The following is a 16037-nucleotide window of genomic DNA, read 5'->3' as shown; positions in this document are numbered from 1 at the left end:
ATGTGTCCAACCTACCTGCCTGCCAGCGGGCATGGGGCTGTTATGTGTCCAACCTACCTGTCTTCCAGCAGGCATGGGGCTGTTATGTGGACCAGCCTGCCAGTGGGCATGGGGCTGTTATGTGACCAACCTACCTGCCTGCCAGCGGGCATGGGGCTGTTATGTGTCCAACCTACCTGTCTGCCAGCGGGCATGGGGCTGTTATGTGTCCAACCTACCTGCCTGCCAGTGGGCATGGGGCTGTTATGTGTCCAACCTACCTGCCTGCCAGTGGGCATGGGGCTGTTATGTGACCAACCTACCTGTCTGCCAGCGGGCATGGGGCTGTTATGTGACCAACCTACCTGTCTGCCAGTGGGCATGGGGCTGTTATGTGTCCAACCTACCTGCCTGCCAGTGGGCTTGGGGCTGTTATGTGACCAACCTACCTGCCTGCCAGTGGGCATGGGGCTGTTATGTGTCCAACCTACCTGCCTGCCAGTGGCCATGGGGCTGTTATGTGACCAACCTGCCTGCCTGCCTGCCTGCCAGCGGGCATGGGGCTGTTATGTGACCAACCTACCCGCCTGCCAGCGGGCATGGGGCTGTTATGTGTCCAACCTACCTGTCTGCCAGCAGGCATGGGGCTGTTATGTGTCCAACCTACCTGCCTGCCAGCGGGCATGGGGCTGTTATGTGACCAACCTACCTGTCTGCCAGCGGGCATGGGGCTGTTATGTGTCCAACCTACCTGTCTGCCAGCGGGCATGGGGCTGTTATGTGACCAACCTACCTGTCTGCCAGTGGGCATGGGGCTGTTATGTGGACCAGCCTGCCAGTGGGCATGGGGCTGTTATGTGGGCAACAGGGGTTAATGAAGACTGGCTACAGATTTATTTCAGACGCTGACCAAAGAAACAACACAACGACCTTCAGAGTAAGAGAGCTGGAGGAAGGAGAGAGGGATGGACAGAGAGAGGAGTGGAGGGAGGAAGAGAGGGATGTAGATGTCACGAATCCCGCTTCCTGAGTCTGTGTTTGCCTGTGTTTCTGTCCTGGAGTGTGTCTCCGGTGTCCTGGAACGCACCCCGTCTGGTTGCCGGGCGAATTAGCTTGTTGGGAGATCGATGTTCACCCGCACCTGTATCCCATCAGTAATCTGCACACCTGTCCTGATCATCACCTCTCCCCTTCAAAAGCTCTGACCTGACATCCATTCCCTGCCGGATCGTTAGCCATGAACAGTATGTTGTGCCAGAGTATCAGCCTCAAGTTGGATAGAATTTGTTTTGTTGTTTTTTACGTATTGCTTTCCTTAAACTTACCTCGTTCTGTCTTCAGTTACTCACCCGGATCATTTACCCCATTCCCGCCTAGTCGTCGGAGGATTCCGCTACCCCATTGGATCCACCTATTTACTCCCATCAACTCACCACCGCTGCCCGCTACGCCACCTGGATATATCTACCCATTCACATTCACTTGTAAATAAATACTCACCTTCTTCCTACTCTCCTTGTCCTGGTCTGCTTCTGGGTTCGATTTTGAAAGAACGTGACAGAACGATCCGGCCAAGGATGAACCCAGCGGACCTGGACTCCGTTTGCCATGCCATTACCCAGCAGGGGAAGACATTGGGACAACACAAGACGGCGCTACAGGAGATAGCGGGTTCAATCCAGAACTTATCTGCTAGCTTGACACAAATCCAGGATCAGCTCAGTTTGCCGGCGATTCATTCACCACCTGTTTCACCCATCTCACCTGCCGTGTCTGGTGCGGATGTAGATAGAGAGAGGGATGGAGAGAGAAGTGGAGGGAGGAAGATGGATGTAGATAGAGAGGGATGAGAGAGGAGTGAAGGGAGGAGGATGGATGTAGATAGAGAGAGGGATGGAGAGAGGAAGATGGATGTAGATAGAGAGAGGGATGGAGAGAGGAGTGGAGGGAGGAAGATGGATGTAGATAGAGAGAGGGATGAGAGAGGAAGAGAGGGATATAGATAGAGAGAGGGATGAGAGAGGAGTGGAGGGAGGAATATGGATGTAGATAGAGAGAGGGATGGAGAGAGGAGTGGAGGGAGGAAGAGAGGGATGTAGATAGAGAGAGAGATGGAGAGAGGAGTAGAGGGAGGAAGATGGATGTAGATAGAGAGAGGAGTGGAGGGAGGAATAGAGGGATGTAGATAGAGAGAGGAGTGGAGGGAGGAAGAGAGGGATGTAGATAGAGAGAGGGACAGAGGGAGGAAGAGAGGGATGTAGATAGAGAGAGGGACAGAGGAAGGAAGAGAGGGATGTAGATAGAGAGAGGGACAGAGGGAGGAAGAGAGGGATGTAGATAGAGAGAGGAGTGGAGGGAGGAAGAGAAGGATGTAGATAGAGAGAGGAGTGGAGGGAGGAAGAGAGGGATGTAGATAGAGAGAGGAGTGGAGGGAGGAAGAGAGGGATGTAGATAGAGAGAGGAGGGGGGGAGGAAGAGAGGGATGAAGATAGAGAGAGGAGTGGAAGGAGGAAGAGAGGGATGTAGATAGAGAGAGGAGTAGAGGGAGGAAGAGAGGGATGTAGATAGAGAGAGGAGTGGAGGGAGGAAGATAGAGAGAGGAGTGGAGGGAGGAAGAGAGGGATGTAGATAGAGAGAGGAGTGGAGAGAGGAAGAGAGGGATGTAGATAGAGAGAGGAGTGGAGAGAGGAAGAGAGGGATGTAGATAGAGAGAGGAGTGGAGAGAGGAAGAGAGGGATGTAGATAGAGAGAGGAGTGGAGGGAGGAAGATAGAGAGAGGAGTGGAGAGAGGAAGAGAGGGATGTAGATAGAGAGAGGAGTGGAAGGAGGAAGAGAGGGATGTAGATAGAGAGAGGAGTGGAGAGAGGAAGAGAGGGATGTAGATAGAGAGAGGAGTGGAGAGAGGAAGAGAGGGATGTAGATAGAGAGAGGAGTGGAGAGAGGAAGAGAGGGATGTAGATAGAGAGAGGAGTGGAGAGAGGAAGAGAGGGATGTAGATAGAGAGAGGAGTGGAGGGAGGAAGATAGAGAGAGGAGTGGAGAGAGGAAGAGAGGGATGTAGATAGAGAGAGGAGTGGAAGGAGGAAGAGAGGGATGTAGATAGAGAGAGGAGTGGAGAGAGGAAGAGAGGGATGTAGATAGAGAGAGGAGTGGAGAGAGGAAGAGAGGGATGTAGATAGAGAGAGGAGTGGAGAGAGGAAGAGAGGGATGTAGATAGAGAGAGGAGTGGAGAGAGGAAGAGAGGGATGTAGATAGAGAGAGGAGTGGAGGGAGGAAGATAGAGAGAGGAGTAGAGAGAGGAAGAGAGGGATGTAGATAGAGAGAGGAGTGGAAGGAGGAAGAGAGGGGTGTAGATAGAGAGAGGAGTGGAGGGAGGAAGAGAGGGATGTAGATAGAGAGAGGAGTGGAAGGAGGAAGAGAGGGATGTAGATAGAGAGAGGAGTGGAGGGAGGAAGAGAGGGATGTAGATAGAGAGAGGAGTGGAAGGAGGAAGAGAGGGATGTAGATAGAGAGAGGAGTGGAGAGAGGAAGAGAGGGATGTAGATAGAGAGAGGAGTGGAGAGAGGAAGAGAGGGATGTAGATAGAGAGAGGAGTGGAGAGAGGAAGAGAGGGATGTAGATAGAGAGAGGAGTGGAGAGAGGAAGAGATGGATGTAGATAGAGAGAGGAGTGGAGAGAGGAAGAGAGGGATGTAGATAGAGAGAGGAAGAGAGGGATGTAGATAGAGAGAGGAGTGGAGAGAGGAAGAGAGGGATGTAGATAGAGAGAGGAGTGGAGAGAGGAAGAGAGGGATGTAGATAGAGAGAGGAGTAGAGGGAGGAAGAGAGGGATGTAGATAGAGAGAGGAGTGGAGAGAGGAAGAGAGGGATGTAGATAGAGAGAGGAGTGGAGAGAGGAAGAGAGGGATGTAGATAGAGAGAGGAGTAGAGGGAGGAAGAGAGGGATGTAGATAGAGAGAGGAGTGGAGAGAGGAAGAGAGGGATGTAGATAGAGAGAGGAGTGGAAGGAGGAAGAGAGGGATGTAGACAGAGAGAGGAGTGGAGGGAGGAAGAGAGGGATGTAGATAGAGAGAGGAGTGGAGAGAGGAAGAGAGGGATGTAGATAGAGAGAGGAGTGGAGAGAGGAAGAGAGGGATGCAGCAGGGAGGAATAAACAAGCAGCAGATAGATAAAATGGAGAGAAAAGTCTGCATTACTGTAACACAATCTCTCTCTTTCATTCTCTCTCTCTCGCTTTCCCTTTCTCTGTCTTTCATTCTCTCTTTCTCTTTCTCTCTCGCTCTCTCTCGCTCTCTGTCTCTCTCTCTCTCTGTAAACCATTGCAGATATTATGAACAGTTCTTAACCCTAACCTACCCTGAAACCTGGAACAGTCGTATAACTGACTGACCTCCTCTTAACACTCACAGATCTGACAGTATGAGAGACAGTATGAGAGTTGACACATCCATCCACTGTTTATATAGGGCCTAGGTTAATGTCTCCTTGTGGTCCATCAACTGTTTATATAGGGCCTAGGTTAATGTCTCCTTGTGGTCCATCAACTGTTTATATAGGGCCTAGGTTAATGTCTCCTTGTGGTCCATCAACTGTTTATATAGGGCCTAGGTTAATGTCTCCTTATGGTCCATCAACTGTTTATATAGGGCCTAGGTTAATGTCTCCTTATGGTCCATCAACTGTTTATATAGGGCCTAGGTTAATGTCTCCTTGTGGTCCATCAACTGTTTATATAAGGCCTAGGTTAATGTCTCCTTGTGGTCCATCAACTGTTTATATAGGGCCTAGGTTAATGTCTCCTTATGGTCCATCAACTGTTTATATAGGGCCTAGGTTAATGTCTCCTTGTGGTCCATCAACTGTTTATATAGGGCCTAGGTTAATGTCTTCTTGTGGTCCATCAAATGTTTACATATGGGGCCTAGGTTAATGTCTCCTTATGGTCCATCAACTGTTTATATAGGGCCTAGGTTAATGTCTCCTTATGGTCCATCAACTGTTTATATAGGGCCTAGGTTAATGTCTCCTTATGGTCCATCAACTGTTTATATAGGGCCTAGGTTAATGTCTCCTTATGGTCCATCAACTGTTTATATAGGGCCTAGGTTAATGTCTCCTTGTGGTCCATCAAATGTTTACATATGGGGCCTAGGTTAATGTCTCCTTGTGGTCCATCAACTGTTTATATAGGGCCTAGGTTAATGTCTCCTTATGGTCCATCAACTGTTTATATAGGGCCTAGGTTAATGTCTCCTTATGGTCCATCAACTGTTTATATAAGGCCTAGGTTAATGTCTTCTTGTGGTCCATCAACTGTTTATATAGGGCCTAGGTTAATGTCTCCTTGTGGTCCATCAACTGTTTATATAGGGCCTAGGTTAATGTCTCCTTATGGTCCATCAACTGTTTATATAGGGCCTAGGTTAATGTCTCCTTGTGGTCCATCAACTGTTTAAAGAGGCCTAGGTTAATGTCTCCTTGTGGTCCATCAACTGTTTATATAGGGCCTAGGTTAATGTCTCCTTGTGGTCCATCAACTGTTTATATAGGGCCTAGGTTAATGTCTCCTTGTGGTCCATCAACTGTTTATATAGGGCCTAGGTTAATGTCTCCTTGTGGTCCATCAACTGTTTATATAGGGCCTAGGTTAATGTCTCCTTATGGTCCATCAACTGTTTATATAGGGCCTAGGTTAATGTCTCCTTGTGGTCCATCAACTGTTTATATAGGGCCTAGGTTAATGTCTCCTTGTGGTCCATCAACTGTTTATATAGGGCCTAGGTTAATGTCTCCTTATGGTCCATCAACTGTTTATATAGGGCCTAGGTTAATGTCTCCTTGTGGTCCATCAACTGTTTATATAGGGCCTAGGTTAATGTCTCCTTATGGTCCATCAACTGTTTATATAGGGCCTAGGTTAATGTCTCCTTGTGGTCCATCAACTGTTTATATAGGGCCTAGGTTAATGTCTCCTTGTGGTCCATCAACTGTTTAAAGAGGCCTAGGTTAATGTATTATTGTGGTCCATCAACTGTTTATATAGGGCCTAGGTTGATGTCTCCTTATGGTCCATCAACTGTTTATATAGGGCCTAGGTTAATGTCTCCTTGTGGTCCATCAACTGTTTATATAGGGCCTAGGTTAATGTCTCCTTATGGTCCATCAACTGTTTATATAGGGCCTAGGTTAATGTCTCCTTGTGGTCCATCAACTGTTTATATAGGGCCTAGGTTAATGTCTCCTTATGGTCCATCAACTGTTTATATAGGGCCTAGGTTAATGTCTCCTTATGGTCCATCAACTGTTTATATAGGGCCTAGGTTAATGTCTCCTTGTGGTCCATCAACTGTTTATATAGGGCCTAGGTTAATGTCTCCTTATGGTCCATCAACTGTTTATATAGGGCCTAGGTTAATGTCTCCTTGTGGTCCATCAACTGTTTATATAGGGCCTAGGTTAATGTCTCCTTATGGTCCATCAACTGTTTATATAGGGCCTAGGTTAATGTCTCCTTGTGGTCCATCAACTGTTTATATAGGGCCTAGGTTAATGTCTCCTTGTGGTCCATCAACTGTTTATATAGGGCCTAGGTTAATGTCTCCTTATGGTCCATCAACTGTTTAAAGAGGCCTAGGTTAATGTATTATTGTGGTCCATCAACTGTTTATATAGGGCCTAGGTTGATGTCTCCTTATGGTCCATCAACTGTTTATATAGGGCCTAGGTTAATGTCTCCTTATGGTCCATCAACTGTTTATATAGGGCCTAGGTTAATGTCTCCTTATGGTCCATCAACTGTTTATATAGGGCCTAGGTTAATGTCTCCTTGTGGTCCATCAACTGTTTATATAGGGCCTAGGTTAATGTCTCCTTATGGTCCATCAACTGTTTATATAGGGCCTAGGTTAATGTCTCCTTGTGGTCCATCAACTGTTTATATAGGGCCTAGGTTAATGTCTCCTTGTGGTCCATCAACTGTTTATATAAGGCCTAGGTTAATGTCTCCTTGTGGTCCATCAACTGTTTATATAGGGCCTAGGTTAATGTCTCCTTATGGTCCATCAACTGTTTATATAGGGCCTAGGTTAATGTCTCCTTATGGTCCATCAACTGTTTATATAAGGCCTAGGTTAATGTCTCCTTGTGGTCCATCAACTGTTTATATAGGGCCTAGGTTAATGTCTCCTTATGGTCCATCAACTGTTTATATAAGGCCTAGGTTAATGTCTCCTTGTGGTCCATCAACTGTTTATATAGGGCCTAGGTTAATGTCTCCTTATGGTCCATCAACTGTTTATATAAGGCCTAGGTTAATGTCTCCTTGTGGTCCATCAACTGTTTATATAAGGCCTAGGTTAATGTCTCCTTGTGGTCCATCAACTGTTTATATAGGGCCTAGGTTAATGTCTCCTTGTGGTCCATCAACTGTTTATATAGGGCCTAGGTTAATGTCTCCTTATGGTCCATCAACTGTTTAAAGAGGCCTAGGTTAATGTATTATTGTGGTCCATCTCTGCTCCACATGTTGTGTATTACTGTAATATGTGTATTGTGTCTACAGTATAATGTATGTGAACTGGATGTGTATGTGTGTATGTGTGAATAAACTATGTTAGTGAGTGTGAGGGCTGTGTGTTTTGGTAGTTCAGACAGGGCTGTGTATTTTGGTAGGTCAGACAGGACTGTGTGTTTTGGTAGGGTAGACAGGACTGTGTGTTTTGGTAGGTAAGACAGGACTGTGTGTTTTGGTAGGTCAGACGGGACTCTGTGTTTTGGTAGGTCAGACAGGACTGTGTGTTTTGGTAGGTTAGACAGGGCTGTGTGTTTTGGTAGGTTAGACAGGACTGTGTGTTTTGGTAGGTCAGATGGGGCTGTGTGTTTTGGTAGGTCAGACGGGACAGTGTGTTTTGGTAGTTCAGACAGGACTGTGTGTTTCGGTAGGTTAGACAGGACTGTGTGTTTTGGTAGTTCAGACAGGGCTGTGTGTTTTGGTAGTTCAGACAGGGCTGTGTGTTTTGGTAGGGCTGTGTATTTTGGTAGGTCAGACAGGACTGTGTGTTTTGGTAGGTCAGATGGGGCTGTGTGTTTTGGTAGGTCAGATGGGGCTGTGTGTTTTGGTAGTTCAGACAGGGCTGTGTGTTTTGGTAGTTCAGACAGGGCTGTGTGTTTTGGTAGGGCTGTGTATTTTGGTAGGTCAGACAGGACTGTGTGTTTTGGTAGGTCAGATGGGGCTGTGTGTTTTGGTAGGTCAGACAGTGCTGAACAAGGCTATTCCTCAGGAGGATGAGACTAGAGGGACTGACATGCATGCTGCTGCACAGGAAACCACTGGTGTGTGTGTGGTTGAGGGGCTGGTTATAGACTGGTCTGCTGACAGAGACAAACAGGAAGGAAGTTAGCAGGTGTGTGACTGTGTGTGTACTGTATGCTTTTTTCCGATTCCTCTGAAACAGGACAGGGGCCGTGTTTGACTGACCTACCTGTGACTGTGTGTTTGTGTGGTGTGTGCATGTGTGTGTGTGTGTGTGTGTGTGTGCTCTACTCTGGGTGAACAGCAGTCATTTAATTTTTAAAGCTCTCATCAATATTAGAGGAGAGAAGGAGGCAGGGAGGGTTTCTCCAAAACATTCACTGCATCAATCAGCACAAAACGCTTTTAACAGAGAGAGAGAAAGAAAGAAAGAAAGAAAGAAAGAAAGAGAAGGGGAGTGAGGGAGAGAGAGGAAGAAGGAAAGAAAGAGAGAAAGAAAGAAAGATAGAAAGAGAGAAAGAGAGAGAAAGAAAGTAAGAGAAGGGGAGTGAGAGAATACAGTTTCTCTATGTTGATGGAGAACCAGAGGGAGAGCACTGTTGCTAAGGGGAAGGGAGTTATTCTCTTAATATTTAGAGTGAGGGATGGAGGGAGGAGTTTGAGTGGCTGGAGAGCTGGAGCTTTCAGCATCCTAGAGAGAGAGTGAAAGAGAGAGAGAGAGAGAAAGTGAGTGAGAGAGGGAGAAAGAGAGAGAGGGAGAGACAGAAAGAGAGAAAGAGAGAGAGAAAGTGAGTGAGAGAGGGAGAAAGAAAGAGGGAGAGAGAGAGAGAGAGGGGGAGAGAGAGAGGGAGAGAGAGAGACAGCTGGAGCTTTCAGCATCCTCCTAGAGAGAGGGAATGAGACTTTAGTTTGAGGTGTGAGTAATCCCTCAAAGTGTAGGCATATCCAGTGAAGTGTTAAAAAACAACACCTGACTGACTCAAACTACAGCCTTCAAAATAAAGGTCTGATGCTCATTATCGTATAAACCTCAACGTACGTACACATTCACCTCAACTCAATGTACACATTCACCTCACCTTAAGGTACACATTCACCTCAACGTACACATTCACCTCACCTTAAGGTACACATTCACCTCACCTCAATGTACACATTCACCTCAACATACACATTCACCTCAACTCAACATACACATTCACCTCACTTCAAGGTATACATTCACCTCAACGTATACATTCACCTCACCTCACCGTATAGATTCACCTCAACGTATAGATTCACCTCACCGTATACATTCACCTCAATGTATAAATTTACTTCACCTCAACGTACACATTCACCTCAACGTACACATTCACCTCAGCTCAACGTATACATTCACCTCAACGTATAGATTCACCTCACCTCAACGTACACATTCACCTCAATGTACACATTCACCTCAACTCTCCGTATACATTCACCTCACCTCAACGTATACATTCACCTCAACGTATACATTCACCTCAACGTATACATTCACCTCAATGTATAAATTTACTTCACCTCAACGTACACATTCACCTCACCTCAACGTATACATTCACCTCAAGGTACACATTCACCTCAACATATACATTCACCTCAACGTACACATTCACCTCAACGTATACATTCACCTCAACGTACACATTCACTTCAGCTCAACGTATACATTCACCTCAGCTCAACGTATACATTCACCTCACCTCAAGGTACACATTCACCTCAACGTACACATTCACCTCAATGTACACATTCACCTCAATGTACACATTCACTTCAGCTCAAGGTATACATTCACCTCACCTCAATGTACACATTCACCTCAACTCAACGTACACATTCACCTCAACTCAACGTATACATTCACCTCACCTCAACGTACACATTCACCTCACCTCAAGGTATACATTCACCTCAGCTGACCTCTACAGAGTCATGGCCTGTTTATTTCCTTAGTGACGCAGGGATCACCCTCCAGTGGTGGGTTAACTGTGTCTGGTCTGAGCCTGTTGGGTTGTTCATGTTCAGAAGCACCAGCCAAACAGAGCTAATTCCTCTTACAACGTGATTGACCTGCCAGTCAGTGTGTGTGTGTGCGTGTGCGTGTGCGTGTGCATGTGCATGTGTAGCTCTATATTGATTTGGTTGTACTGTATATGTAAATTAGATAGGCCAAATCAACCTCTCTCCATCTCTCTTTTTCTGTCCCAACACAGACTGTAGTTACAGATGTTCTATGCTAATCTGACCAGTTTCTCACAGCAGGACAATAATCCTGCAGCAACAGGAACTGTGAATTATTATGTGGAATATAATTAATAGACATTTTTGTAGAGGTTGATACATTTTTTGTTAAGTCTGACATTTTAAGGTGGAAATGACAACATTTAAACGCCTTTTTAAACCTTGAATACACTGAAAATGTGCCTTTCCTGCTGCACAGGAAAAATCCCTGTGACCACAGAGGGATCAAATTAACATAGAACATCTGTATTGATGAATTAGTGATATGGACTCGGCCTGGGATAATCACCCTCTTACAAACACACACACAAAGGCAAGGTCCCTGGCAGGGAATCTGTGTGTTATCCCAAAGATATTTTTGGTTAAAATGTTTTAGAGTTGTGTTATTCAAAGTTATGTGTTGTCTGTCTCACAGTTGTGTTGTGTGTGTTTCACCAGAGGAGGAGAGGAGGGTTCGGGCCAATGACAGAGAATACAACGAGAAGTTTCAGTATGCGGTAAGAGAGATAGTTTGTGTGTTTGTGTGCGTACATGATTATATATGTGTATTTATGTTTAAGTACATTACATGACTAATCATAGACCAACATTTTCTATTTTTGAAGTAATTAGTATTTCACATTTAGAACATACCTTCCTCTATTCCCCCTTCTCTTTATCTCTCTTTATTTCTCTTTATCTCTCTTTATCTCTCTCTCTCGCTCTCTATCTCTCTCAGAGTAACTGTATTGTGACGTCTAAGTACAACGTCATCACCTTTCTGCCCGTCAACCTGTTTGAACAGTTCCAGGAAGTGGCCAACACCTACTTCCTCTTTCTGCTCATACTGCAGGTAAGATGGAAGCAGGGAGAGGAAGTGGAGGTATGGGGAGGGCAGAGAGAGACGGGGATAAAGCAATGGAGGGAGAGGAAGTGAAGACAGGGGTGCTGTAAAGGGGGGTGGGGTGGAGATGAGTGGGGAGGGGAGGGGAGAAAGAGAGGCTATCAGTTTTCACCACACTGAAGGACACAGCAGGTACATCATAGAGACTGCTTTCTTTTCTTTCTTTGTTTTACCTCCCATCCCACTCTCACTCTCCTCTCTTTCTCTCCCCTTCCTCCCTCCTCTCGCTCTCTTTCTCTCCCCTTCCTCCCTCCTCTCTCTCTTCCTCCCCTTCCTCCCTCCTCTCTCTCTTCCTCCCCTTTCTCCCTCCTCTCTCTCTCCTCTCTTTCTCTCCCCTTCCTCCCTCCTCTCGCTCTCCTCTCTTTCTCTCCCCTTCCTCCCTCCTCTCTCTCTTCCTACCCTTTCTCCCTCCTCTCGCTCTCCTCTCTTTCTCTCCCCTTCCTCCCTCCTCTCGCTCTCCTCTCTTTCTCTCCCCTTCCTCCCTCCTCTCTCTCTTTCTCCCCTTTCTCCCTCCTCTCACTCTCCTCTCTTTCTCTCCCCTTCCTCCCTCCTCTCGCTCTCCTCTCTTTCGCTCCCCTTCCTCCCTCCTCTCTCTCTTCCTCCCCTTTCTCCTGCCCCCTACCGCTCTCTTTTTCCCTCTCTCTCTCCCTCACTCTCCTTCCTCCTGCCCCCTCACTCTCTGTTTCCGTCTCTCTCTCCCTCCCTCTCCTTCCTCCTGCCCCCTCACTCTCTGTTTCCCTCTCTCTCCCCTTCCTCCCTCCTCTCTCTCTCCCTACCTCTCTCTTTCTCTCTCACTCACTCACTTTCTCTCTCTCTCTCTCTCTCTCTCTCTCTCTCTCCCTCCCTCCCTCCCTCCCTCTCTCTCTCTCCAGTTGATTCCTCAGATCTCGTCTCTCTCCTGGTTCACCACCATAGTGCCTTTAGTCCTGGTGCTCAGCATCACTGCAGTAAAGGATGCCACTGACGACTACGTGAGTGTCTGTCACACACACACACACACACTAGGGCTGTGACGATTATGGAATTTGGGGTAACAATACATTTTCATGCAAATGGAAATGGTTATTATTATAATTGTAATTCTGGTTGAATAATCTTTAGAGCTTGAAATGCATCATAATGCGTCTGTAAAATGTGCTATGACGACCTAATGATTACAACACAGCTTTGGTGAAACCCCTGTCTCAAAAACAAATGGTTCTGACCGTTTGGAACTTTGGAAAATGAAGCTTCTCCCGACTGTGCCTTTCTGATCGTAAAATGATTACCAGCTTTACCCACTTCATGTAAAATAATTACCAACTTTACCCACTTCATGTAAAATAATTACCAACTTTACCCACTTCATGTAAAATGATTACCAACTTTACCCACTTCATGTAAAATAATTGCCAACTTTACCCACTTCATGTAAAATGATTACCAACTTTACCCACTTCATGTAAAATGATTACCAACTTTACCCACTTCATGTAAAATAATTACCAACTTTACCCACTTCATGTAAAATGATTACCAACTTTACCCACTTCATGTAAAATAATTACCAACTTTACCCACTTCATGTAAAATAATTACCAACTTTACCCACTTCATGTAAAATGATTACCAACTTTACCCACTTCATGTAAAATAATTACCAACTTTACCCACTTCATGTAAAATGATTACCAACTTTACCCACTTCATGTAAAATGAATATCAACTTTACCAACTTCATGTAAAATAATTACCAACTTTACCCACTTCATGTAAAATGATGACCAACTTTACCCACTTCATGTAAAATGATTACCAGCTTTACCCACTTCATGTAAAATTATTACCAACTTTACCCACTTCATGTAAAATAATTACCAACTTTACCCACTTCATGTAAAATGAAAAACTGCTACTGGGTGAACTGTATCTAGTTGAATATAAAGTTGAATGCCCCGTCTCCTAAAATAAATGTCTTAAGATGTGCAGATCATGACTATTATTTTGAAGTTTTTGTCCGTAATTGTTGGTTGATAATTGTAACTGTCCTAACTTACACTATTCAAAACACATACTATTTGGAGAGAAAAACATGTAAATTCTTGTCTCCTTCAGTTTCGTCACAAGAGTGACAACCAGGTGAACAACCGGCAGTCTCAGGTCGTCATCCACGGCTCGTAAGTCTCCTCTAGTCCAGTCTACACTCAGCAAGACAGACATTTATCTAGTCCAGTCTCTAATCAGCAATACAGCCATTCATCTAGTAGAGTCTACACTCAGCAATACAGACAGTCATCTAGTCCAGTCTACACTCAGCAATACAGCCAGTCATCTAGTAGAGTCTACACTCAGCAATACAGCCATTCATCTAGTCCAGTCTACACTCAGCAATACAGACAGTCCTCTACTCCAGTCCACACTCAGCAATACACCATTCATCTAATCCAGTCTACACTCAGCAATACAGCCGTTCATCTAGTCCAGTCTACACTCAGCAATACAGACAGTCATCTACTCCAGTCTACACTCAGCAATACAGCCATTCATCTAGTCCAGTCTACACTCAGCAATACAGACAGTCCTCTACTCCAGTCTACACTCAGCAATACAGCCATTCATCTAGTCCAGTCTACACTCAGCAATACAGACAGTCCTCTAGTCCAGTCTACACTCAGCAATAAGGACAGTCCTCTAGTCCAGTCTACACTCAGAAATAAAGACAGACATCTAGTCCAGTCTACACTCAGCAATACAGACATTCATCTAGTCCCGTCTCTAATCAGCAATAAAGACAGACATCTAGTCCAGTCTACACTCAGCAGTACAGACAGTCATCTAGTCCAGTCTACACTCATGAATACAGACAGGCATCTAGTCCAGTCTACACTCAGCAATACAGACATTAATCTAGTCCAGTCTACACTCAGAAATATGGACATTCATCTACTCCAGTCTACACTCAGCAATACAGACAGTTGTCTAGTCCAGTCTCTAATCAGCAATAAAGACAGACATCTAGTCCAGTCTACAATCAATAATACAGACAGTTATCTAGTCCAGTCTACGCTCAGAAATACATACATTCATCTAGTCCTGTCTACACTCAGCAATAAAGACAGTCTAGTCCAGTCTACACTCATTAATACAGATGGTTATGTAGTCCAGTCTACGCTCAGAAATACGTACATTCATCTAGTCCTGTCTACACTCAGCAATAAAGACAGTCATCTAGTCCAGTCTACACTCATAAATACAGACAGTTATCTAGTACAGTGTACACTACTCAATAAAGACAGACATCTAGTCCAGTCTACAATCAGCAATACAGACAGTCATCTAGTCCACTCTACACTCATTAATACAGACAGGCATCTAGTCCAGTCTACACTCAGCAATACAGACAGGCATCTAGTCCAGTCTACACTCAGAAATATAACATTCATCTAGTCCAATCTACACTCATTAATACAGACAGGCATCTAGTCCAGTCTACACTCAGAAAAACAGACAGTTATCTAGTCCAGTCTACACTCAGCAATACAGACATTCATCTAGTCCAGTCTCTAATTAGCAATACAGACAGGCATCTAGACCAGTCTACACTCAGAAATATGGACATTCATCTAGTCCAGTCTACACTCTTTAATACAGACAGTCATCAAGTCCAGTCTACACTCATTAATACAGACAGGCATCTAGTCCAGTCTACACTCAGAAATATAACATTCATCTAGTCCAGTCTACACTCATTAATACAGACAGGCATCTAGTCCAGTCTACACTCAGAAATACAGACATTTATCTAGTCCAGTTTACACTCAGCAATACAGACATTAATCTAGTCCAGTCTTTAATCAGCAATACAGACAGGCATCTAGTCCAGTCTACACTCATTAGTACAGACAGTTATCTAGTCGAGTATACAATTAGCAATACAGGCAGTCATCTAGTCCAGTCTACACTCATTAATACAGACAGGCATCTAGTCCAGTCTACACTCAGAAATACAGACAGTTATCTAGTCCAGTCTACACTCAGCAACACAGCCATTCATCTAGTCCAGTCTTTAATCAGCAATACAGACAGGCATCTAGTCCAGTCTACACTCATTAATACAGGCAGTCATCTAGTCCAGTCTACAATCAGCAATACAGACATTCATCTAGTGCAGTCTACACTCATTAGACTGGACTCAGCAATACAGAACGTCTTCTAGTCCAAATACAGATTTTCATCTAGTCCAGTCCACACTCAGCAATACAGACATTCATCTAGTACAGTCTACACTCAGAAATACAGACAGTCTACAATCAGCAATGAATCAGCAATGAAGACAGACATCTAGTCCAGAATCATTAATACAGACATTCATCTAGTACAGTCTACACTCAGAAATACAGAGTTATCGAGTCCACAATTAGCAATACAGCCATTTTTTTAAATTTAATTTATTATTTATTTATTTACCCAGGCAAGTCAGTTAAGAACAAATTCTTATTTTCAATGACGGCCTAGGAACAGTGGGTTAACTGCCTGTTCAGGGGCAGAACGACAGATTTGTACCTTGTCAGCTCGGGGGTTTGAACTTGCAACCTTCCGGTTACTAGTCCAACGCTCTAACCACTAGGCTACCCTACCCTGTATCCATTCATCTAGTCCAGTCTACAGTCAGCAAT

General features: G+C 44.9%; 1 protein-coding gene across 2 annotated transcripts in view; it reads left to right on the top strand.

Moving 5' to 3' along the window:
- Positions 1-16037, top strand: part of LOC110518702 (phospholipid-transporting ATPase ID-like) — an 83873-nt gene that overhangs the window by 28752 nt on the left and 39084 nt on the right. For both annotated transcript variants that reach the window (XM_036939292.1, XM_036939282.1), the window contains 4 exons: positions 10938-10996; positions 11218-11331; positions 12255-12353; positions 13477-13538. In XM_036939292.1, the coding sequence (XP_036795187.1) occupies positions 10938-10996; positions 11218-11331; positions 12255-12353; positions 13477-13538 (334 nt within the window). The remainder of the gene's footprint in view (positions 1-10937; positions 10997-11217; positions 11332-12254; positions 12354-13476; positions 13539-16037) is intronic.

This window comes from Oncorhynchus mykiss, chromosome 2, assembly GCF_013265735.2.
Source record: "Oncorhynchus mykiss isolate Arlee chromosome 2, USDA_OmykA_1.1, whole genome shotgun sequence".
Lineage (NCBI taxonomy): Eukaryota > Metazoa > Chordata > Actinopteri > Salmoniformes > Salmonidae > Oncorhynchus > Oncorhynchus mykiss.
This window is presented reverse-complemented; position numbering and strand designations above follow the sequence as displayed.